General features: G+C 57.4%; 1 protein-coding gene and 1 non-coding gene across 3 annotated transcripts in view; both read left to right on the forward strand.

Annotated features, from left to right (window-relative positions):
- The first annotated feature begins 2,915 nt into the window (after positions 1-2,915).
- ITGB4 (integrin subunit beta 4) overlaps positions 2,916-23,803 on the forward strand; it is a 32,117-nt gene continuing 11,229 nt past the window's right edge. For both annotated transcript variants that reach the window (XM_040244512.1, XM_040244514.1), the window contains exons 1-26: positions 2,916-2,998; positions 6,552-6,640; positions 7,636-7,718; positions 7,933-8,034; positions 8,173-8,377; positions 9,353-9,449; positions 9,637-9,808; positions 10,750-11,013; positions 11,284-11,373; positions 11,654-11,776; positions 12,239-12,403; positions 12,554-12,630; positions 13,515-13,717; positions 15,294-15,397; positions 15,502-15,600; positions 15,738-15,867; positions 16,457-16,579; positions 16,677-16,783; positions 17,518-17,551; positions 17,741-17,932; positions 18,200-18,303; positions 18,567-18,625; positions 18,763-18,786; positions 20,089-20,237; positions 20,324-20,503; positions 21,310-21,458. In XM_040244512.1, the coding sequence (XP_040100446.1) occupies positions 6,562-6,640; positions 7,636-7,718; positions 7,933-8,034; positions 8,173-8,377; positions 9,353-9,449; positions 9,637-9,808; positions 10,750-11,013; positions 11,284-11,373; positions 11,654-11,776; positions 12,239-12,403; positions 12,554-12,630; positions 13,515-13,717; positions 15,294-15,397; positions 15,502-15,600; positions 15,738-15,867; positions 16,457-16,579; positions 16,677-16,783; positions 17,518-17,551; positions 17,741-17,932; positions 18,200-18,303; positions 18,567-18,625; positions 18,763-18,786; positions 20,089-20,237; positions 20,324-20,503; positions 21,310-21,458 (3,114 nt within the window). In that variant the 5' untranslated portion in view covers positions 2,916-2,998; positions 6,552-6,561. The remainder of the gene's footprint in view (positions 2,999-6,551; positions 6,641-7,635; positions 7,719-7,932; positions 8,035-8,172; positions 8,378-9,352; positions 9,450-9,636; positions 9,809-10,749; positions 11,014-11,283; positions 11,374-11,653; positions 11,777-12,238; positions 12,404-12,553; positions 12,631-13,514; positions 13,718-15,293; positions 15,398-15,501; positions 15,601-15,737; positions 15,868-16,456; positions 16,580-16,676; positions 16,784-17,517; positions 17,552-17,740; positions 17,933-18,199; positions 18,304-18,566; positions 18,626-18,762; positions 18,787-20,088; positions 20,238-20,323; positions 20,504-21,309; positions 21,459-23,803) is intronic.
- On the forward strand, positions 23,401-23,472 carry TRNAA-AGC. Its single transcript has one exon. It is a non-coding gene; the product is annotated as a tRNA-Ala (tRNA).

Consider the following 23,803-nt stretch of genomic DNA (forward strand, 5'->3'; position numbering starts at 1 on the left):
GAAACGGGTACCATAACTGATGTACACGGTCAAGCAAAAAGTAGTGCCTCCTGTGGTGCATCCCTGGAGAATACACCGTCCACCTCGGATGCCCGTGGTTTAAACTGTGAGCTCCGTGAAGCAAGCAGGTGGTGTGGCTCATTCCTCTGCGATCCCCAGTACCTGGCATAAGAGCTCATTAAATGCTTGTCAGTGAATAAATGATTGAACTAATGAGGGAGCAAGTCTGGCCTCCCTGAGGCCGTGGAATGAGCGTGGGTAGGTGGGAGCTGGCATCTGAGGTTCCTGGACCTCTCTTTCAGGGACCTCAGCTCTTTGGCAAAGTCTGCAGAAGGAAACCCCACTACATACCAGACTCACTCTGGCTGCAGAATCAGACAATAGAGGGTTTTGTTTTATTTTATTTTTTATATAGAAGTAATATGTAGTACAAAGCTCCTTAACCCTTTGGGGACCAGTACCTATTTGGGAATTCAGTGTAATCAAAGGATCCTTTCCCGGAAAACCCACATTCCCGTGCCAGATACACCTTGAGTTTCACAGGTGATCTCAGATGATTCATGGACCACCCCGCCACCCAGGTCCATACTCAGGTTCTGGGTAATGAAATTCCAGACTTGAAGAAACCCAAGGGACCTCATGGGTTGTCTTCTGAGGGCCTCTCAGGGAGCACATCTCACCTCTCAACTGCTGCCAAACTCCTGCTCTCCTAGTCTATTTTTTTGGGGGGGTGGATTTTGCTGTACAGCATGTAGAATCTTAGTTTCCCAACCAGAGATTGAACCTGCACCCCTTGCATTTGAAGCACTGGACCCTTGCGTCTTAACCACTGGATCACCAGGGAAGTCCCCCTAGTCATTTTTTATATATGATTTTATTTATTTATTTTTGGCCGTGCTAGGTCTTCGTTGTGCGGGCTTTTCTCTAGATGCTGCGAGTGAGGACTACTCTCTAGTTGCAGTGTGAGGGCTTCTCATTTCAGTGGCCTCTGTTGCGGACCACGGATTCTAGGGTGTTCAGGCATTAGTAGCTGCGGCTCCTGGGCTCTAGAGCGCAGGCTCAATTAGTTGCGGCACACCAGCTTCATTGTTCCACAGCATGTGGGATCTTCCAGGACCAGGGATGGAACTTGTGTCTCCTAAATTGGCAGGCAGATTCTTTCCTACTGAGCCACCAGGGAAGCCCTCCATTAGTCATTTTTTAAAGGGTCTGGAATGAGGAGGGGAAGGGGTTGCTGGGCTCAGGGGCGTCTGTGGCATTACTGCCTCTGGGCCTGGCTCTCCTTCTCTCGGAGGATGCATCAGCAGCCCCCACTGTGGGGTACACCCCCTGATGGATGGTGCCGGCAGGCTGCTCCCTGAGCCTGTATTTCCCGGGGTGGACTGGGTGACGGCTGGAGTAGCTCAGATCCATTGGGCATGACCTGGGTGCCCCAACCAAACTGGGGCTTCTGCCACAGAGCTCCCGACTCCAGGAGCCAGCCTCTGAGCCCCTGGCCCAAGCAGAGCAAATCTCAGATGCCTGGGCAAGGTGCCAAAGGGGTGACCTGAGGCTCGCGCAGTTGCAGTGAGCACTTGCTGTCCTTGGCGGCTCCTCAGTCAATCCCAGCTGTTCCTAGGGCCACTCTGAGAGTTGGCGGTGTTTGCATCTGTTTACAGATGAGAATGCTGAGGCTCAGAAAGGCTGTGTCGACTACACGTTTATTGAGCAACTGCTATGTGCCCGGCACTGAGCTAGGTCCTGAGGATCAAAAGATGTGCTACACAGTGCCCATCCTTGGGGTTCACCATGCAATAGGGAAGAGACCCCTAAACAGATTATTTCAAACTAGTGTGGCAAATGAAAAAAAAAAAAAACATGCCCACAACCAGTACACAACCCAGTCCAGGGTTCAAGGAGGTCAAGGAGGCTCCTTGGAGCATGTGACATCAGCATAAGGCCCTCAAGGATAAGGAGGATAAACCAGGCTGGGTGAGAGTGGGAAGACCCCAAGTAAAGGGACCAGCCTGGTGTAAAAGAGCCGCAGTCCCTGTATGCAAAAGGATGCTGGCTTGAAGCTGCTTGGTTGGGGGAGAGAGGGCATTTTGTGCAAGGTGGGGCCAGACAAAAAGACCAAGTTGAGGTCATGGAGCAACACCAGAGAGGTGAATCCACTTAACCAGCAGCACTTGAGAGAGGACGGGCTGGGTGGGGTGGGGGTCAGATTTGTGAAGCAGCTTGTCAAGAATAGCTGTAACCATTAGAGTGCCTCTCCACCTCAGGTGGGTGCTGCCTCTTGAGGGGCATTACTCTCGCTTTAAGAAGGTTTAATTAGCTTGCCTGCAGACACTCAGAGAACCAGTCCTTGCCCAGAGCTCCCTCTGGGCACACGGGGTGAGTGCGCTAAGATGCTGGGAAGGCAGACCCCGCCTGGGGCAGCCCAGGGCTCGTCCTCGGCGCTGGCACACAGAGAGGGGATGCGCGGTGTATGATTGTCGTGTTGTGTGTCTGGGGCTCCCGATGGCTCCCCAGGGCAGGGGCGATGGCTCCCGGCCCAGGGTCTGGAGGAGAGGGACGGAGGTCCCAGAAGCGGGGCTAGGAGGGGCCGCCTCCAGCTGGGGGCAACCCGGCCCCCGAGCCTGAAGCCCGGAGGGGCGAGGAGGCTCGGCCCCCGGGGCTGGACCGGAGAGAGGCCAGTGGCTCCTCCCCGGCCCCGCCGCCCTGGGTCGGGGCGCGGGGCCGGGCGCCGCGGGAGCCGCAGCCCTTTCCGGGGGGCGGGCCTAGAGGCGGCAGCGCCCGGCTCCTGCCCCGACAGGTGCGCGCCGCGCGCAGGAATGCGGCCGGCCTGACTCACCAGCGCCTCCTTCCTACCTGCCGCCCGCCCCATAAAGCGGTCTCCTCCCCGCCGCCGCCCGCCCTCCCTGCAGCCCGCCCTCCGCACCGTCCCGGCTCGCCCGCGAGCCGCATCTGGAGCCGCCGAGCGGAGCCCAGCGCGGGGAGGGTGCGAGTCCGCCCCAAGGTAGGTCCAGCCATCCCCCCGCACTCCGCCCGCCCCTCCAGGGCCCCGAGCCGCCGAGGCTGGGCGCGCTCTAGGAGATCTCCGAGGGGAGAAACGGAAAGGGAGTGCGCACCCCAGCCCCGGGCAGCCCGACGGGGAGCTGATTGGTGGGCCGGCGGCTTTTGTTTCCCCAGCTCTTCCTTTCCTAAAGGCCAGCCGCCCAGGGCAGGTGCCCAGCCTGCCCGGGTGTGTCCAGGGGACCCCCGGCGGAAGGGGAACAGGCAGAGCTGGAGAAGGCGCTTGGTTGTCAGACCTCTGGGTGGAGGAAGGCAGCAGGGAGAGAGGTCTGGGCGTCGGGTGGGCGCTTGGAAGAAGTGGGGGGCAGGGGCCCAGCGGGTGGCCTACTGGGCTGGGCACTTCTGGGGTTCAAAAAGAAGCAGCCACCTAGAGGCAGAGACCCTCCGATTTGGCTGGGTGGTGTCACCGTGCAGCTGGGGTCTGGGGACTCCTTGACTCTCCTCTCCTCCTGGCTGGGCACACGCCTGCCTTGCTCCCAAAGTCAGCTCAGGATACCCTTCCTCCAGGAAGCCCTCCTGACCTCATGGCCCACCACTGTGACCTCCTCCAAGGCCAGCCCCCCGTCCCCACCCTCTCAGCCCTGGGTGGCCCTGTCCAGTTGTATATGGGAACCTCTAAATGGCTCCTCCTGGGCTCCTCCTTCTCCCCAGTGGCCTGGCCACACCCTGAGCCCAAGGCTGGACGGGGTTGTGGCTGCCTCAGACCACAGCTGTTCATGAAGGCTGCAGGTCTCTGTCCCGGGGGGCTGAGGAGAGCAGGAGGGACAGCAGGGAAGGGGTGTCTGTCTGTCTCCTTGGCCTTGAATCTGCAGGTGTTAGAGCAGCAGAGGGGCCAGAGGATAAGGAAGCAGGAGGGAAGAGAGCCGTGGAGGGCGGGTGCGGATGTGCCAAGGAGGGGTCCCATGGGGTAGGTATCAGGAGAACGCTGAGCCCACATTATGTGGGCCATAGCGTGTGTCCAAGAGTATGTATGTCCCTGAGCCTGCCAGACTGGGTGTGCCGCTATATGATAACAGTGGGTGGCAAGCACTCACTTCCGGGACCGGCTGCTACATAAAAAGGCCCCACGCCTGGTGGGAGCCAGAGTAGCCTGGAGCGTTTGTGTCCCAAGGGCTCTGCCCATGCCGCCACAGTCACGTCTCCCGGGAAGCCCACAGTCCTCTTATGTGACATCTTTTCACCCACCAATGACTACTTTGAAAACTTTTTAGGGAGGCCCCTTGGTGGTCCAGGGCTTCCCAGGTGGCAAAGTGGTAAGAAGTCCGCCTGCCAATGCAGGAGACACGGGTTCGATCCCTGGGTCAGGAAGATCCCCTGCAAGAGAAGATAGCAACCCACTCCAGTATTCTTGCCTGGAAAACTCCCATAGACAGTGGGCCTGGCGGCCCCCAGTCTGTGGGGTAGCAAAGAGTTGGACACCCCTGAGCATGCATTCAGTGGTGGTCCAGTGGATAGGAATCGGTACTCTCACTGTCTGGGCTTGGGTTCAGTCCCTGGTCAGGGAACCAAGGTCCCACAAGTCACTCGGTGTGGCCAAAAACAAAAAAGCTTTTTAGGCAGTTCCCTGGTGACCCAGTGGTTAAGACTCCATGCTCCCAATGCAGGGGGCACAGGTTCATTTCCTGGTTGGGGATCTAAAATTTCTCATGCTGCAAGATTCAGCCTTAAAAAAGAAGAAAAAAAAAACCTTAAAAACACAAGTTGAGTCAAACACAACACCCCTGTGTGCATCGCTGCTATGTTCGAGTCTGAATATAACGTGGAGGTTAAATGGGGCGGGGGTGCTGCTGCTGCACCGCCTCGTCTCATCTGGACAAAGGGGAGCAGGCAGTCATTCCCCCACTGGTTCCTGTGCAGATTAAATGGCGATTATGTACGTGACGTGCTGGGCACTTGCCCATTGTGTGCCCAGCCTGGGGGCACTGGAGAGTGAGTAAGAGCCGGGTTGGGCAGTGCCTGTACCTGCATGTGTAGTGGTGCCCCAGGGAGGCCCGGGGAAGCAGCCAGTATTGTGTAGCCTGTGGGTGTGGTGCCTGTGCCGCAAGGCTGCAGGAAAACCATTTCCCCCCAAGAAGCACCCCTCCTTGGCTGGCTTGGGGCACCCTTACCCCAGGCCCGTCTTAGAGGCGGGCTCCTCCCCAGCTGACTGCCTGCGGATGAGTTGGAGCTCCTGGTCGCTGCCTCGGAGAGACGGAGGCATGCCCTCCTGCAGCCCCTCGGGTCTCCCCAGAGCCTGGGTGTGCCTGCCCCACAAGCCAAGGCCTGAGCGAGGACTCAAGGCTGAGGGCCAGTTGGCATGGCCTAGTCATGGGCTGCTGGGTGACTGGCTCTGGAGAAGGAGGCCTCGCGGTCACTCTTGCCCTCAGCTCTGCCAGGCCAGGCGCCTCTGGCCAGCCCCTCTCTTGAGCAGGCTGTCCATCTTGAAACATTCTCAGGGATGTCACTGCCTGCCCTGAAGGTCACCAGTGACTCGAGATGGTTTAAAAGTTGAACCAAAGGGGCCTTCCCTGGGTCAGTGGTAAAAGAATCCGCCTGCCAATGCAGGAGACACGGGTTCGATCCCTGATCCGGGAAGATCCCACACGCCGAGGAGGAGCTAAGCCCGTGTGCCACACCATTGAGCCTGTGCCCTAGAGCCCGGGAGCTGCAAGCAGAGAACCCACCGCAGGGAGAACCCTGCGCACCGCAACTAAGGAGAAGCCCGCGCAGCAAGGAAGGCCTAGCACAGCCAAAATCAATGAATAAATAAATCGTTTAAAAAAGAACAGTGGCGCAAAGGCAGATGGGGTGTCCTGGGGTGGCTGGCAGTGTGTGTGTGTATGAGTGGTCTGCAGGGGCTTTTAATCCCCCTCCAGGCTAACTTTTGAAAGGGTGATCTGCTCAGAATCTCCCAACTCAACTCGGGCAGGCACAGGTGCGGGGACCGCCTCCTCTGATGGGCCAGGCAGCCATTACAGAACTTAGCTGAGTAGAAAATCATGTCCTCCCTTCCCCAGGCCCCCAATACTGCAGAGGGCCCCCCTCTTCCTAGGCTGTATCCCATCACCGGAGGGCAAGTAAGCGGGCCAGGACCCTCTAGGGTGGCCCTGTCCCTGCCAAGCCTGACCCAACCCAGTGGGGTCTGAAAGGCGAGGGTGGAAAAAAATCCCTGGTCTGCCCTCCGGGGAGCCCAGTACAAGAGACCTCGTGGTGGGACAAGCTCAGAGCCCAGAGTCCTCGGTGGTGAGAGGGTGGGGGCCTCCCTGGCAGGGAGTAGGGCTAGAGAGCATCTGGCCACTCTAGAGATACCAAGGAAGGGGGCAGAGGAAAAGAGGGATCAGGGGTCCTGGGCCCTGCCACTTGTAGGCCAGGTGGCCTCGGAATGTCACTAAAATTCTCAGAGCCTCAGTTTGTACATCTGTGCAATGGGAACGGTAGAGCTCTGACGAGGACCCAGTGAGCTGACACGTGGACCAGGGTTCTCAGGCATCGTGTTGTCAATTGTGGGTGTTTTACAGGAAGAGGAGGATGGCAGGGCCACATCCCAGCCCGTGGACCAGGCTGCTGCTGGCAGCCCTGCTGAGCGTCAGCTTCCCCGGGGACATGGGTGAGTCGGACACACCCCTGCAGCACCCTTCTTGGCGGGGCCTCAGCTTTCAAGGCCGTTCCCTTAAGGTAGCAGGGGGGTGGGGGGAGGCTCTCAATCAGTGTCTGGCCCAGACCCTCACTCAGCCATTCAGCAAACAGCCACCACCCACTTCAAGGGTTGCGGAGCCGTGATCCTGAGCCGCGTGGCCCAAACACTTAGGGAAGCGCAAGGAGACTTGGTCTGAAGGAGGGAAAAGACATCCACTCAGAGAAGGCAGGCCCTTGCAGGGTGTGCTGAGGCCTGGACAGCGGAGTTGAAAGATTTTATGGGAATTTGAAGGAGAGGGAGGTGATCGACACTGGCTCTCTGAGTGTCTGCAGTCCGCAAAGGGCTGCTACTGATGGAATAGTGCCTGTCAGTGGACGCCATGGCTGGCAGTTCAAAGCAGTCCGTGGTGGGAACATTTATACTTTGGAAATTGGTAAATGCTGCAAGTCAGGGCTTCCCTGCACTCACCGGAGACACTGCTAAACATTGACAGCACTCCTTTTCCTGAAAGTCCAGGAGCCCCGCCCACTAGTGAGGGCGGGTCCTCACTGTGATTTTAACTGAACAAAATCAGACGGTATCCCAACCTTTGGGGAAACTGAAGTTTCACCTCATTTATTTATTAAAAACTTACCATGTGCAGGGCATAGGCTCGGCACTAGGGACACTGATAAAAGAAACACAATCCCGGAGGAGCAGGCAGGGGGGCTGGTTAGGGTGTCCCCCCCAGCAAATGGGCCAGTGCCTCCATCTCAGCCCCTACCCTCCTTCCCTCCAGACTTGGGTGGAAAATCCCAGTTTGAGACCTGGCTCTGCAGGTTGCTAACCGCGTAGCCATTGGCCTCTGTTTCCCCCTCTGTACCTCGGGAGAGAGTCCCTACCTCTTTCAAATGAGGATGCTTAAGGGAAGGGCTTGGTCCTGGGGGAGACCCATCTCAGTGGACCCACCCCGCTCTGCTCCGCAGCGAACCGCTGCAAGAAGGCCCAGGTGAAGAGCTGCACCGAGTGCATCCGCGTGGACAAGGACTGCGCCTATTGCACGGACGAGGTGTGTTGCTGCCCAGCTGGGCCGCCTCCCCAGCCTGCGCACCCACCCCTGGGCTCTGGCCGAGTCCACATTTGCCCCACCCTCGTCCCAGCCTCGGGCCAGCCGGGCGTGGGAGAACGGGCAAGGGTTCAGGAAAATCGAGGGGCGTAAATCCGGGGTTAGGAGAGCAGCAGGGACGGGCACGGCCCCCCTGACCCCGTCTCCTTCTGGCCAGGTGTTCAAGGAACGGCGCTGCAACACCCAGGCCGAGCTGCTGGCTGCCGGCTGCCGGCTGCAGAGCGTGGTGGTCATGGAGAGCAGCTACGAGATCATGGAGGTGCCCGGGGTCGGGGGTAGGGGGAGGCAAGCTCAAGGCCAGCTGCTTATGGGGCGTTATGGGGTCCCCTGGCTGAGCGGTCTCTCCATTAGATCTGGAGAGGCCCTCCAGCCAGCTGTCCCCTTCCCTTGGGCACAGGAAAGGCAGATCGACACCACGCTGCGCCGCAGCCAGGTGTCCCCCCAGGCACTGCGGGTGCGGCTGCGGCCGGGCGAGGAGCGGCACTTCGAGCTGCAGGTGTTTGAGCCCCTGGAGAGCCCCATGGACCTGTATATCCTCATGGACTTCTCCAACTCCATGTCTGATGATCTGGACAACCTCAAGAAGATGGGGCAGGATCTGGGTATGGAGAGGAAGACTGCGGGGCATGGAGAGGGTGCCCCCTGCCCCCAGCTGCTCAGGAGGCCAGGGCTCAGGCTAGCTATACCCACTCCTCAAGGAAGGACAGGACTTCTGAGCACCCCAAGAACTCCTCCCCATTCTCAGAGGAGAGTCCTGGCCAGACCCCCAATAACCACTCAGCAGTACAGAGGAGGGCCCCACTGGGTGGGCCCCGGTCCCCCTCTGGTCCTTTTTGGGTTTTTTGGCTGGACCGTGTCACGTGGCTTGTGGGATCTTAATATCCTGACCAGGGGTCAAACCCGTGCCTCTGCAGTGGAAACCCAGAGTCCTAGCCATTGGACCGCCAGGAAATGCCTTCCTCTGGTCCTGACAAGGAGGGTCCCAGCTGCTTATGAGGCTGAGGTTAAGTCTGAGCTCAACAGACGGCTGGTCCAGCTCCCCACCCACCCCCTCCAACTTGCTGCATGCGTGACTCCGCGTCCCCTGAGTCCCATTCCCTTCATCTGTAAATAATGACAGGGCTGCCGTGTGCACGAACTGATGCCAAACATGCAAAGCATTGACGTTAAGTTGTTAAGTTATTCTTCCTCTTCCTCCTTCCCAAACCAGCCCTCAACACCTACGTGGATGTGGAGTTCTTGGGGCTCAGCTGCCCCTTCTTTTTGTTTTTAAAAAGTTTATTTATTTTTAATTGAAGGATATTGCTTTACAATATTGCATTGGTTTCCACCATACACCAGCATGAATCAGCCGTAGGTGTACATATTACCCCCTCCTTCTTGAAGCCCCCTCCACCTCCCACCCATCCCACCCATTCCACCCTTCGAGGCTGTCCCAGAGCCGCCGGGGCTGAGGTCCCTGAGCCACACGGCGAATCCCCCGGGTACTATTTTACACATGGCAGCACGTCTGCTTCTGTGCTACTCTCCGTCAATCCCACCCACAGCTGCCCCCTGTCTTTCCTACTGATGCCCAGCTCAGGTCCTGAGGCAGCTCACCAGCGACTACACAATAGGATTTGGCAAGTTCGTGGACAAAGTCAGCGTCCCTCAGACGGACATGAGGCCTGAGAAGTGAGTGATCGACCAAGTGGATGGGGGTCCTGGCCAGGTGGCCCACCTCCTTTCCACCCAGGCACTTTGAAAATCTTGGGGTTACACTGAGCCAAGGGGGTGGTCCGCAAGGAGGGTGGGCATGGGGCATGGGGATCTTCTTCCCTGACTTTCTCTCTCCCTGACGCTCCCCTTCCCACCTTCCCAGGCTGAAGGAACCCTGGCCCAACAGTGATCCCCCCTTCTCCTTCAAGAATGTCATCAGCCTGACGGAAGACGTGGAGGAGTTCCGGAACAAGCTGAAGGGGGAGCGCATCTCAGGCAACCTGGATGCCCCCGAAGGAGGTTTTGATGCCATCCTGCAGACAGCCGTGTGCACCGTGAGTGCGAGGAGGCTCCTTCCGGCCTAGACCAGGGCTGTGTTTCTCTACAAGGTCAAGAGCTGCCCACTGGCCTGCTCTGGTGCCAGGCTGGGGCCCCCATGCTCTCAGATAAGCTCAGACCCTCTGGGGGACCCTCAATTCCAATCCAAGTTTAGAGGTGTTGGGGCCTGAGTAGTCTTACCCTGGTTTTGTATTGGTCACCAAGGTGGACCTGAGCCTTGGCGTTCTGGAATCTTCAGTGCCCCGAGTCCAAGCTCCCTGCTAATACCCATCTCCAGCTGTGCTAGAAGAGGGCACTTTTTACGTGCACATCAATTTTTTCATTTAAAAAATAATGCGCTGATGTTATAGACAATTTGGGAAACAAAGAACAGAAATTGCCCATAATTCCACCACCATCACAGAGCCAGCTGCCTGATACCCCGCCAGCATGTATTGTTGCCTTGTGTAGTCGAAATCAGTGCACATTATATTCTGCCCTTTTTCCCTCCCACCTATTGCTTTTATAAACATGGTTTCCAAAACTGCCCTATATATTTCTCAAACAAATGGCCACGCGCTGCTGTCCCTGTTTTAAGTCTCTTGTTGAACGTTGGCGTGGTGTCCGTTTTTCTGTGCAGTTGAGAGATGCTCGCAGAGTGATTGAGACCTTGAGGGGACAGCTGGCTGAAACTGGCTCCCATCTTGCGTGGTGCCCGCTGTGGGCACCATCCCTGCGTCCATTTCCCGCTCCCCATGGCTGGTTTCTGTGCCCCCTCCCCACCCCGGTCATCCTACCGGTGCTATTTGTCATGAGCGTTGCTCACAGAGGCTGTGAATCCCGAGTCCTTGCTGAGCACCGCGTTGCGACGCGCCTTCGCCGTGATGGTGCGCGGCGCTGTGACGTTGCCATCAGCAGGCTGCCTGCTCCACGGGCACCCCCTTCTTGCTCTCCCCAGAGGGACATCGGCTGGCGCCCTGACAGTACCCACTTGCTAGTGTTCTCCACCGAGTCGGCCTTCCACTACGAGGCCGACGGGGCCAACGTGCTGGCCGGCATCATGAGGCGTAACGATGAGGAGTGCCACCTGGACCCCACGGGCACCTACACCCAGTACAAGATGCAGGACTACCCGTCGGTGCCCACCCTGGTGCGCCTGCTCGGCCAGCACAACATCATCCCCATCTTCGCCGTCACCAACTATTCCTATAGCTACTACGAGGTGCGGGGCTGGGCCTCCCTGGGCTGGGGGAGGGACCCATGGAACGTCTCAGACACACCCCCTACCCTCCTTTCCTTCCTTCCGGAAACTTCAGATGGGCCCTGGTGGGAAGAGGCGGTCATGTGCCCATCCTCTGACCCCCTCCCCAGCAGGCAGGAGCTGAGAGCGTCCCGCACCCACAAAGTGGGTGAGCCCCAAAGCTCCAGTCTGGATCCGGAGCGGTGACCCTCGTCAGAGGCTGAGCCCCGGGCCCGACTTTCTCTCCCGCAGAGGCTGTCATCGTATTTCCCCGTCTCTTCACTGGGGGTGCTGCAGGAGGACTCGTCCAACATTGTGGACCTGCTGCAGGAAGCCTTCAATGTGAGGGCCAGTGCGGGCTCCAGGGTCCGCGGGTGGCGGGGGTGGGCGGGAGAGACGGCTGAGTGACAGAGGATTGGGAAACAGGATGGGAGGGCAGAAGGGTCTCCTGCGGCCCCTGAGGAGCCCCCCGGGCCTGGCCCCAGGCTCCTGCAGGCTCTCCTCCCATGACCCCCCAGCACCCAGGCCTCCATGCAGGGAAGACTGCAGCTCAGGCAGCCAGGCCACAGTGGGCGGGTCTGGGCCCCACCTCCCAGGTCATTGATAACCTGCCCCCTTTTAGCGCATCCGCTCCAACCTGGACATTCGGGCCCTGGACAGTCCTCGAGGCCTGCGGACAGAGGTCACCTCTAGGATGTTCCAGAAGACAGACACGGGGTCCTTTTTCATCCGGCGAGGGGAAGTGGTATGCCTCCATGGGGGCCCCAAGATAGGGGAGGGTGGGGACAGCACCCTGTCGGGTGGGGTCTACCCAAACAGAGATCCAGAGCGTGGCCTCCCGAGTCAGACAGATCTGGGTTTGAAGCCCCCTGGAGCAGCCTCTTGGCTGAGCTCTGCACTGCCCTTGGCTGAGCTCTGCACCGCCCTTGGTTGGTGCTCACCTGTAAAGCAGAGATCAGTCAGCATGGAGCCCAGGTTGCTCAGCTGAACGAGTGGGCCGAAGGCAGCCCTGCTTACTGTCGGGCTCTTGTGATCCTGACTCTGCCTGGAGGAAGCGAGTTGGCAGCCCTGAGGAAGGACAGGCAGGGAGCTGGGTGGCAGGGGCCAGACACATTTCTGAAGCTTTAGGGCTGAGAGCTTTCAGGTAGAACTGCCATCCCAGCTGGTCCAGCTGGGCCTGCCTCGGCTAAAGGCGGGGTCCTTGCAGGGCACATACCAAGTGCAGCTGCGGGCCATCGAGGACTTGGATGGGGCTCATGTGTGCCAGCTGCCGGAGGCAGACCAGAAGGGCACCATTCATCTGAAGCCATCCTTCTCCAACGGCCTCCAGATGGATGTGGGCGTCATCTGTGACGTGTGCTCCTGTGAGCTGGTATGACACAGCCCTGCCCAGGGGGCACGGGCAGGGAAAGGCTAAGCTGACCGCCCGGGGACCCGAGTAACAAAGCAGAGCTCCCTTTTCAGGGTGCCAGCAAGCATCTCCTGCCCTTCCCTCACCCACCCCACCACGATTTCATTCCAGCAAAAAGAGGAGCGGTCATCTCGCTGCAGCTTCCACGGGGACTTCATGTGCGGACATTGTGTGTGCCATGAGGGCTGGTAAGTGTGGAGGGGGTGAAGCTGGCACCCAGGATGCCAGCAGCTCCCAGTGAAGGGGCCCACAAGCGCTTGACGCTGGGCATACCATGGAGGCAGGCTGAGGAGGGGGTGGCAGCCGGGCATAGAAAAGGCTGAGAAAGGGGCACATCCAGTTGGTGGATTAAATTCAAAGCACTTTGAAAAACATGGGTTTGGGAATTCCCCGATGGTCCAGTGGTTAGGACTTGGTGTTCTCATGGCTGGAGCTGTGGGTTCATTCCCTGATCAGGAAACTTAAGATCCTGCAAGCCATCCAGTGCAACACCCCACCACCACCCCCCAAAAACCTGGATAATTCTTGAAAAAATACCTGGGTATATCGGATTATCTCTGGAAAGTCATTTAAGAATCAGGACGGTAGCCATCAGGGTCTTGTGGGTCGGGCAGAGGGGGAGGCTGACGTTGCCCTCCATCCCTTTTGAACCTTTGGTATCTGAGCCATCCTGGAGAAGGAAATGGCTACCCACTCCAGTACTCTTGCCTGGAAAAATCCCATGGACAAAGGAGCCTGGTGGGCTACAGTCCATGGGGGTGCAAAGAGTCGGACACGACTGAGAACACAGCACATTTGAGCCATGGGCCCCTATTCCCTGAGCAGAAGTGAGTCACGAATGAGTGATAGTAACAGTAAGGGCTTTTCAAGCTTCAAGACACTGAACAGATTTGTCATGACTTGAGGGGACAGAGGGAGGGTCTCAGGGAACTGAGGTTTGAGTTCAGTTCAACCGCTGCTATCTGCTTAACTTAGACCCATTTAGAGCCTCAGTTTCCTCATCTGTAAAATGGGATGGTGAAGGCCCAGCCTTCTTGCTGGGCAGTGGGGAAGTGACTGGCTCCTCCTGCAGGAGCGGCAAGACCTGTAACTGCTCCACCGGCTCCCAGAGTGACCTGCAGCCCTGCCGGCGGGAGGGTGAGGACAAGGTGTGCTCTGGGCGGGGCGAATGCCAGTGTGGCCACTGTGTGTGCTACGGTGAAGGCCGCTACGAGGGTCAGTTCTGTGAATATGACAACTTCCAGTGCCCCCGCACCTCTGGGTTCCTCTGCAATGGTAAGCTGCTGACCTGAGTGGGGTGGCACGGGGCTTTGGGGGTGGCCTGGGTGCCCAGCCCACACCCTGCCCCACTGGCTCTCCCATCAGAGCCCAAGTAGGGAGAGCCACACCAGGAGTCAGAATCCCCACATCCAGGCCTAGCCCGCCTCCAGATTCCCTGAATGCTGCCCCCAAGTCCAGCCCCAACCTGGACCTCTCTCCTCCTCCAAAAACTTGATGCTCAAGGCCCCTACCAGCATGACATTACCCTTATGTTTAAGACTCTGGCTCCCCTGAGGTCCTCCAGTCCATGCCCACCTTCTTCTCCACTCTCCCATCCTACTAAGGTGGGTACTACCCAGCTTGGTCTCAGGGATTGGTGCTATAAGGCATGGTGATCTTTCCTCTCTTGGAAGGTGCTACATCTCTGACAGGCAGGGCCTGGGGTAATGCATCCCACAGGGCCCAACACAGTGTGGGTCCAGGCCAGGAGCCTATAGGCTGGCCAGAGCTTCTGGAACTGGGCAAGGGCCACAGAACCCACAGGGGCCACAGGGAAGGACTGACTGGGTAAATGGAGAAGATTGAATGAAAATCCACTCACCAAATACTTATTAAATCCCAACTGTATACTTGCCACTGGGGGTCTACTCTTTCCTTCATTCTTGCTTTTATCTGCCTTCTCTTCTCTTTAACTGCCTACCCCACAGTGTACTCAGAAAAATGAAGGGAGAACCCAGGATGTCTGGAGAAAGACAGGTATTTAGCACAGGTGGAGCCATGAGATAGGAAGGGAGGGAGATGCTGCTGGAAAGGAGGCAGGGCCAGAGTGTGAGGGGTTTGGATTCCAGGCCAGGATGTATCCAGTTTTAGTCTAGTCCACACTTTTTCTTAAAGGGCCAGACATTAAATGTTTTCAGTTTTGTAAGCCAAACCATTTCTATCACTACTACTCAGCTCTGCCGTTGTAGCAGAAAGCAGCTATAAGCAATATGGAAGCAAACGGGTGTGCCTCTGTTCCAGTAACACTTTTGCAAAAGCAGGTGGTGAGCTGTATTTGGCCTGCAGGCTGTTAGTTAACCCCTAGTGTATCAAGGACATTGGACTTTATCCTTTGGGCAAAGGGAATCATTGGAGGTTTTAATTTCATTTTCTCTTTATATGTTAACTTTGTATCCAGCCACCTTGCTCAACTAACGAAACCTAGTAACTTATCTATAGATTCTTCTTGCTATTTGGGGACATTTCTGATACTGGCAAATAATGACAGTTTTTTGTTTCTGACTTTCCAGTACGTATGTTTTATTTCTTTTTCTTACCTTATTGCATTGGCCAGGACTCATCAGAGGTTGTTAAACAGGGGAGACATGTGTCTGGGTTTGTGTTTTAGGGTGATCACTCTATCTGCAGAGTGGAAGGTAGAGGGCAGAATAGAGCTGGAAAAATGGAGAGAAGGGAACTCCAGGAAAGAGAGGAAGAGATGACTCTGCCTGTGGCTGGAGCTATCCTAGCTCCCAAGGGAGCTCCACCAGGTGGGCAGCCTGGACTGCAGGTGCAAATGTGGCTTTCCTCTCTCGCCTTCCCTTCTTTGCAGACCGGGGACGCTGCTCCATGGGCCAGTGTGTGTGTGAGCCTGGCTGGACAGGCCTGAGCTGTGACTGTCCTCTCAGCAACGCCACCTGCATCGACAGTAACGGGGTAGGCCTGGGCATGAGGCAGGCAGTGGGGGATGGTGGGCGGGGCCCCCCTCTCAGACAGGGATGGGGGCGCAGCTGGCTCACGGGGGCCTCCTCTCACCTCAGGGCCTCTGTAACGGGCGTGGCTACTGCGAGTGCGGCCGTTGCCACTGCAACCAACAGTCGCTCTACACGGACACCGTCTGCGAGATCAACTACTCGGCGGTGAGGCCAGACTCGCTGGGTGTGGGCGCGGGGACCCATCGCCATGGGAGCTGCCCAAGGGGGTGAGGTTGCGGGAGCGGGCCTGGCAGGGGCCACCCAGCACAGTGCCTGTCTGCCCCTCCTCCTTGCCCACCCAGATCCACCTGGGCCTCTGTGAGGACCTGCGCTCCTGTGTGCAGTGCCAGGCCTGGGGCACTGGTGAAAAGAAGGGGCGCACGTGTGAGGAGTGCAGCTTCAAGGTCAAGATGGTGGATGAGCTTAAGAAAGGTACAGGGCAGGCAAGAGAACTAGCCAAGGGGAGACCTCTGAGAGGTGGGGGTGTCGCTCATCGGGGCGGGGCTGTAGAGTTAGGTAGGGGGCTCGTAGTCCAAAGTGAGGACTGGCAGTCCACAAAGAGGGGTTCCAGGCCTAGGGAGTGGTCACAGAATCCAGACCAGGCACACAGACCCAGGGAGGGGACGCACAGTCTGGCCAGGGCACCCAGTCCTGGGGAGGGGGCCATGAACATAGCAAAGGTGCAAAAATGGGCCCTGGGGCACACAGCCTCCTTTCCTCTGGTCAGAAAAATGTTCTGGAGGCCCAGCTCCTGAGTGATGCCCAGGACAGGCACAGATTTGCAGGCTTTGACAGTCCTGGGCAGAGCAGCCCCCACTTTACCCCCCGCCCCCGCCCCCGTGTGCACAGTCTGCCAGGAACTCACATTCTCCCCAGGGAGAGGCTTCCTCCCCTCCACGCCAACCCCGTGATGGGCGGGGTGGGCCCCAGAGCAAGGCCGTGGTGAGAAGCGGACCCCTCGCCAGGCCCTGAGGCGCTCTGGGCTGGGGTCGGGTGCCCTGCTGACTGTCTGTGTCTGCAGCGGAGGAGGTGGTGGAGCACTGCTCCTTCCGGGATGAGGATGACGACTGTACCTACAGTTACACCGTGGAGGGTGACAGCGCCCCCGGGCCCAACAGCACCGTCCTGGTGCAGAGGAGGAAGGGTGAGCCGGCGGGCCGGCAGGGATGGGCCTGGGTGGCCTGTCAGACCTGCTTCAGGGGGATGGCACTGGCTCCCTCCTCCTCCTCTTTCCTCCCTAGAATGCCCCCCAGGCACCTTCTGGTGGCTCATCCCCCTGCTCATCTTCCTCCTTCTGTTCCCGGTCCTGCTGCTGCTGCTCTGCTGGAAGTACTGTGCCTGCTGCAAGGTGGGGGCTCCCCCGGTCCCCACCCCACTGGGGTCCCTGTAGGGGGCAGAGGCCAAGTGAACCCATACATTCCACCCAGCTCTGGTGCCATCCCCACCCCAGCCCCTCGCCTCTGCCAGCCACCAGTGGCCGAATTCCTGGGAGTCCCTGGCCTGGGGGTCAGCCGTATGCAAAGGGTCACGAGAGCCAACAGGAAGGAAGGGCTCTGCCCACCAGGAGCTGGCCGTCTCCCTGGGAGGAAAGACCAGAGACAGGAGAGTGCAGAGTATGGCCCAGCATGGGATACTGAAGGGGGCAGAGGCACCCGTAAGGCAGCCCCCAGGGTTGTACTCATGTGTGTTACAGGGAAAAAGGATTCTGTGATCAAATACTTGTGAGAAAGCGGTTTCTCCTCTGCAGGGCTTCTTGGAGCCTTTGAGCTAGTTGTTTGCATAATGAAACTACATAGGGAAGGAATTCAGTGCTTCCCAAAGGGGTTTGATCACAGAACCTTTTACTTTCCAGAGTAGATAGCAGGACCAGAGTCCCATGGCATGCATTTTGGGTACCCTCTGCCCCCGTTCGCCTCTGTGCCCACACCCAGGCCCCTGTAACTGCTTGGATATCCCGATGTCTGGGGAAGGCACTGCTGACCCCTCTGGACCACTGCCGTGGGCGGGAGGCGGTAGCCAGAGGGACTTCCCTGGGCCAGTGCGGCCATCTCAGCTCTTATCTCCACCCTCCTTGCCTCCTAGGCCTGCCTGGCCCTTCTCCCTTGCTGCAACCAAGGTACGGGCCTGGCCTTGGCGGGGGCGGTGGGCCTCTGACAGCTCCTCCTTCAGTGGGGGTAGAGGGGAAGCAGGGCGCCAAGTCTGGGACAGAGGCCGGGGACCGTGGGGGAGTCCCACCTGTGGGGTATGGTGGGGGAGGGTCTAGAAAGCAGCCCCTCAGCCCCGTACTGAGGCCCAGGTCCCACAGGTCACATGGTGGGCTTCAAGGAAGACCACTACATGCTTCGAGAGAACCTGATGGCCTCGGACCACCTGGACACGCCCTTGCTGCGCAGCGGGAACCTCAAGGGGCGCGACACGGTCCGATGGAAGATCACCAACAACGTGCAGCGGCCAGGCTTCGCCTCGCATGCTGCTGGCATCAACCCCTCGGAGCTGGGTGAGGGCTGGGGCTGGGCACCGCAGCTCCTGGCGCTGCCCTTGGGGCCCGGGGCACGTTCACCACTGCTCCCCACTCCGGGATCCAACATTCCTCTTTTCTCTGTGTATCAGGTGCAGGCACATGCCTGGTACCTCCTACCCTTCCTGAGGAGTACACGCCCCCAGTGCCCCCCGGTCCCCCCCAGTCCGAGCATAGCTTCTAGAGGGGGCTTCTTCAGTGCCCACCATGGCGGGACTGATGACCCCCTCTTCTCACCTGCCCTAGTGCCCTACGGACTGTCCCTGCGGCTCGCCCGCCTCTGCACCGAGAACCTGCTAAAGCCTGGCACGCGAGAGTGTGACCAGCTGCGCCAGGAGGTGGAGGAGAATGTAAGGAGATGGTGTGAGATGGGTGGCAGGAGGGCAGAGGGAAGCCGCCGTGGCACCTAGATGTGTCCGGGTGGGAAACAAGGGCTTCCTTGGACACGTGTGTGGCCTGGGGGTCACCCTGGGATCTGCCCCCTGTGAATGCTTCCAGAAGGGTAGAGCCACTACTCATGCCCATGGCCATGCCCCCAGCCATGCCCAGGAGGTCCTCTGGGTGCAGGGGCTCCCCCAGGGCCCCAGCCTCACAGCCCTCCCTTGCCCGGCAGCTGAACGAGGTGTACCGACAAATCTCAGGCGCTCACAGCCTCCAGCAGACAAAGTTCCGGTGGGTCCTGGGCGCCTGGGGTGGGGTTGGGGGTGGGGCGCTGCTCCCATAGGTGACGCCAGGGGATTTCTCCCAAGCAGATAATCCCTGCTCCCTAGGGACCTTCTGGCTCACGGTCTTCACTTTGTCCCCCACAGGCAGCAGCCCAACGCTGGGAAAAAGTGAGTCGAAGACACATCGGTGGGCAGTACCAGCCCCAATCCCCCTCCCCCATCCCCACCTCCACTATCCCCACTTCCATCTCCATCATCTCCGCCCCATAGGAGAGGAGGGATGTCCAGGTCTGTCCTGGGGTAGGACCTTCACTGAACACATACCCGTATGAAGCCCTCACCGAGAGCCAGCCCCTGTATGAGGACAAGGAACCCACAGGGAAACGAGCCAACCCAGTCCCTGGCCTCACATGGCAATAGCCCCCACCCAGTACCAGGGATGGCCGGTGCCCAGAGCCAGCCCTCCTCTGAGGCCAAAGGCCTTGATCCTGGAGGCACTGCTGGTTACTAACCAGATGGTCCAGTGGGTGACACACTTCTTTCCCAGTTCCCACCCCGAGTCCCAGACCCCCCAGGGAAGAGTCGGGTGGGGTTCAATACCAAGAAGACAAAACCTAGCTCTCACCGGGCACATCGCTGTCAGTAAGAACCATTGAGACTGGCACTTTGAGTGCTGACCACCAGCCAGGCCTTGTTCTAAGGACTTGTGTGTGTGGTTCTTACTCAAGTGGGTATCATTGCTATGCCCATTGTATAGCTGAGGAGACTGAGGATCAGAGAAGTTAAGTAACTTACCCAAGGTTACCTAGCCATTAAGACAGAACCAAGAGAATTCCCTGGTGGTCCAGCAGTTAAGGCTTCCCAGGTGGTTCAGTGGTAAAGAACCTACCTGCCAGTGCAAAAGACAAAAGACACCGGTTCAGTCCCTGGGTCTGAAAGATTTCCTGGAGTAGGAATGGCAACCCACTCCAGTATACTTGTATGGAAAATTCCATGGACGGAGGAACCAGGTGGGCTATGGTCCATGGGGTCACAAAGAGTCAGACACGACTGAGCTCAACACAGGAGCAGCAGTTAAGACTCAGGCTTTCGCTGCCAGGGACCAGGTTCAATTTCCATATGGTTGGATTAAAAAAAAAAAAAATTTAAGATGAAGAGCCAGGATTGCAGCCAGGCAGTCTGGCCTGTCCTCTTGGCATCTTTGCTTCCCCGCCTCCATGTGTGCATCATCAGCCCCTCTGGGAGAGGTGGGCAGGGAGAGGAGGCTCCTCTCACAGATAAAGACCCTGAGGCTGCAGAGGGCGGTGGCTGGGCCAGGCCAGGTCTCTGCATCTGTCTGGCTCTGAAAAAACCGCTTTTTGCTGCCTGCAATCTTGTGCCCCGATGCAGAGAGGACAGGTAGGAGGGGTGGACAGGGACGTGTGGCAGCCTCCCAGATGGCCTGACACCCCCCACCCACCCCGCCCCCAGGCAGGACCACACCATTGTCGACACGGTGCTGATGGCTCCCCGCTCAGCCAAGCAAGCCCTGCTGAAGTTAACAGAGAAGCACGTGGAGCAGGGGGCCTTCCATGAGCTCAAGGTGGCCCCCGGCTATTACACGCTCACTGCAGACCAGGGTAGGTGAGCAGGCTCCCTGTGCCCCTCCCTCTCACCTCCCACCCCCGTGCGGCCCCCTGACCCCCGTCTGATGGCTCCCCACCAGATGCCCGGGGCATGGTGGAGTTCCAGGAGGGCGTGGAGCTGGTGGACGTGCGGGTGCCTCTGTTTATCCGGCCCGAGGACGACGACGAGAAGCAGCTGCTGGTGGAGGCCATTGACGTGCCCGTGGGCACCGCCACCCTCGGACGCCGCCTGGTCAATATCACCATCATCAAGGAGCAAGGTTGTTCAGGATGGGGGCCACCAGGGACCCAAAGGGGACTCTGGGACCCTTGTCTCTCCTCACGTCCAAGTGGAAGTGGGACCTGGCCCTGTGGCCTAGGCAAGCAACTCAACCTCTGAGCCTTGGTTTCTCCATCTGCAGAATGGGTATCAGGCTCTTGTGAGGGGGGTGTGGCTGTACCTCTCTCATAAGTGCGCAGTGGGGGGCTTCTCTTATCATCACCAGAGGGTACTGAGTTCTCCTGGAGCCGTCCCACGACCCTCTCCTTGTCCTGTGGCCTTTGAACTTGAGACTGAATGGGTCCCTAGGATGCCAGGACATCAGAGCAAGAAGGGACCTGGGGCTTCTTCTGCCCAGGCCTACCTAGAGGGCGGGCAAGGCATCACACCACCGTCACCTACCTTGCCTTCCCTGCTAGTTCCTCGGGGAACCCGGACTTGTTGATAACCGTCCTTCCGGTGTCCAGAGGGTCTGTTCTGGTCGCTGACCCCTCCTCCCCACTTGCCGCAGGTCTTAGGCCTGCTCTGCCCCGGCCCTTGGTCTCAGCCCTCACCTCTGGCCTTGCCGCTGCCTTGCCTCCCTTCTCTGCCCCAACCCTTCCAAGATGTCAGCTGGACGCTGTTCCAGCCTTGTCAACTTTTCCTGGAAGACTTTTCTAGCCCCTCTGTCCACCCTCCCCAGAGAGCAGAGGGGTGAGGGGTGATAAGCAGACTCCTGAAGTCTGGGCTGGGCTGGGCCAGAGGGAGGGCAGGGGCTGAAAGGGGGACTGTGGTCAAGACCCCTGACCAGCGCCTGGCTCCTTGCAGCCAGTGGGATCGTGTCCTTTGAGCAGCCTGAGTACTTGGTCAGCAGCGGGGAGCACGTTGCCCGCATCCCCGTGGTCCGGCGCATCCTGGACAGCGGCAAGTCGCAGGTCTCCTACCGCACACAGGACAACACCGCCAAGGGCAACCGGGTGAGTCCTTGCCACAAGGTCAGGCGCATCCCAAGGGCCCAGTGCGGGCTGGACACAGCAGCATCCTGGGTCTCTGGATGCTGGTGGTGCCACGGGCTGGCCTCCCAAGGACACATTCCCCCTGCCACCCTGCAGCAGGGGCATCAGTTCAGTTCAGTCGCTCAGTCATGTCCAACTCCTTGCGACCCCATGGACTGCAGCACCCCAGACCACCCTGTCCATCATCAACTCCCAGAGCTTACTCAAACTCGTGTCCATTGAGTCGGTGATGCCATCTAGCCATTTCATCCTCTGTGTCCCCTTCTCCTCCCACCTACAGTCTTTCCCAGCATCAGGGTTTTTTCAAATGAGTCAGGAAGATCTCCTGGAGAAGGAAGTGGCGACCTACTCCTATTCTTGCCTGGAAAACCCCATAGACAGAGGAGCCTAGTGGGCTATAGTCCATGGGGGTGGCAAAGAGTCGGACAGGACTGAGCGATTTCACTTTCACTTTAACTAAAAAGGCCAGTGATGCCCTGAATAAGGCCTCATCATGTCCAGACCATCCGTGTCCCCCTTGCAACATTCCAGGACCCACCCGGACACTCTTCAAAGAAATAGACTGCCCCCTCTGCCATGGCCCAGAGACTCTGGCCTTCTTGTCCCCAGGCAGGCCCTCTGTCCTTCAGGGCAGGGAGGGCCTCGTGGTGGGCTGGTGTCAACTTTATTTCTTTTTCGCAACTGAATCATTCTCAGACAACAGCCATGTCCATGCTTAGTTTGGCTTATATGTCTGTTTTTCTAAATTAATTACCAACGTTTTGTGTATTTTGATTTTTTTGGCCATGTTGCGTGGCTTGCTGGATCTTAGTCCCCCAACCAGGGATCAAACCTGGACCCAGGGACCTGGCAATGAAATTGAAGAGTCCTAACCACTGGACTGCCAGGGAATTCCCTATTACCATCACCAATGTTTTTAAATTAATATTTTTATTGGTCTACAGTTGATTTACCATATTGTCTTTCTGCTGTACAGCTAAGTGAATCAGTTAAACATAGACATACATCCACTCTTTTTTAGATTCTGTTCCCATATAGGTCATTACAGAGTACTGAGTAGAGTTCCCTGTGCTATACCATAGGTTCTTATTAGTTATCTATTTTATACCTATTACCAACATTTTAAAACTAGAAATATTCATATCAAAACTTCACTGGACTTTCCTCTTAGACCAGTGGTTAAGATGCTGCGCTTTCACTGCAGGGGGCATGGGTTTGATCCTGGTTTGGGGAAGTTCATATGCCACAGAGTGTGGACCAAAATTAAAAACGAAACAAAACTTCACTCAAAAGTAATAAAGGTTAGTCGCACTGGCCTGCAGGCCCACTTGGCAATCATGAGAGCAAGTGTGCACACACACCCTATTCTTTATTTCTTTTTATAGGTAGGAATAGTTCTCATTACTGCTCTAATGCTCCCAGTAAAAATTCCAAAAAGGAATTTGTACAACCATAACTTCACTGAAAGTGAAAAAGTGAAAGTGTTAAGTCACTCAGTCATGTCTGACTCTTTGTGGCCCATGGACTGCAGCCCACCAGGCTCCTCTGTCCATGGGATTTTTCCAGGCAAGAATACTGGAGTGGATTGCTTTCTTTTCTTTCTCCAGGGGATCTTCCCCACCCAGGGATCAAACCTGAGTCTCCTGCATTGCAGGCAGATTCTTTACCATCTGAGCCACTAGGGAAGCCCTTTATAAAGATCCTTTGGTAGTGAACTATGTTTTTTAACATTTTTAAATATTTCTCAACTTTTTATTTTGAAAAACTTCAAACCTACAGCAGAATGGAAAGACTAATAAAATTAGCACCCATTTACTCTTGACATAGATTCACCCATTGTTGATAGTTGCTTTCTCTCTTTCTATAAAGATGTATATATGTATGTATATACAGATATATGCCTGGGGGTATAGCTCAGTGGTAGAGCGCATGCTTAGCATGCATGAGGCCCTGGGTTCAATCCCCAGTACCTCCATCCTTACATTTTTGGGCTTCCCTGGTGGCCCGGACTACTAGCAAAGAATCTGAATGTTAGTTTACAGTGCCACCTAGTGGAATCATGTGAAAAGGCTTCCCCCTACACACACTGCAATCTGTCTGCCCCATATCAGTTCAGGTCAGGTCAGGTCAGTTCAGTCATGTCCGACTCTTCGCGACCCCATGAATCACAGCACGCCAGGCCTCCCTGTCCATCATCAACTCCCGGAGTCCACTCAGATTCAACGTCCATCGAGTCAGTGATGCCATCCAGCCATCTCATCCTCTGTCGTCCTCTTCTCCTCCTGCCCCCAATCCCTCCCAGCATC

This window comes from Oryx dammah, unplaced genomic scaffold, assembly GCF_014754425.2.
Source record: "Oryx dammah isolate SB20612 unplaced genomic scaffold, SCBI_Odam_1.1 HiC_scaffold_8, whole genome shotgun sequence".
NCBI classification, from domain to species: domain Eukaryota; kingdom Metazoa; phylum Chordata; class Mammalia; order Artiodactyla; family Bovidae; genus Oryx; species Oryx dammah.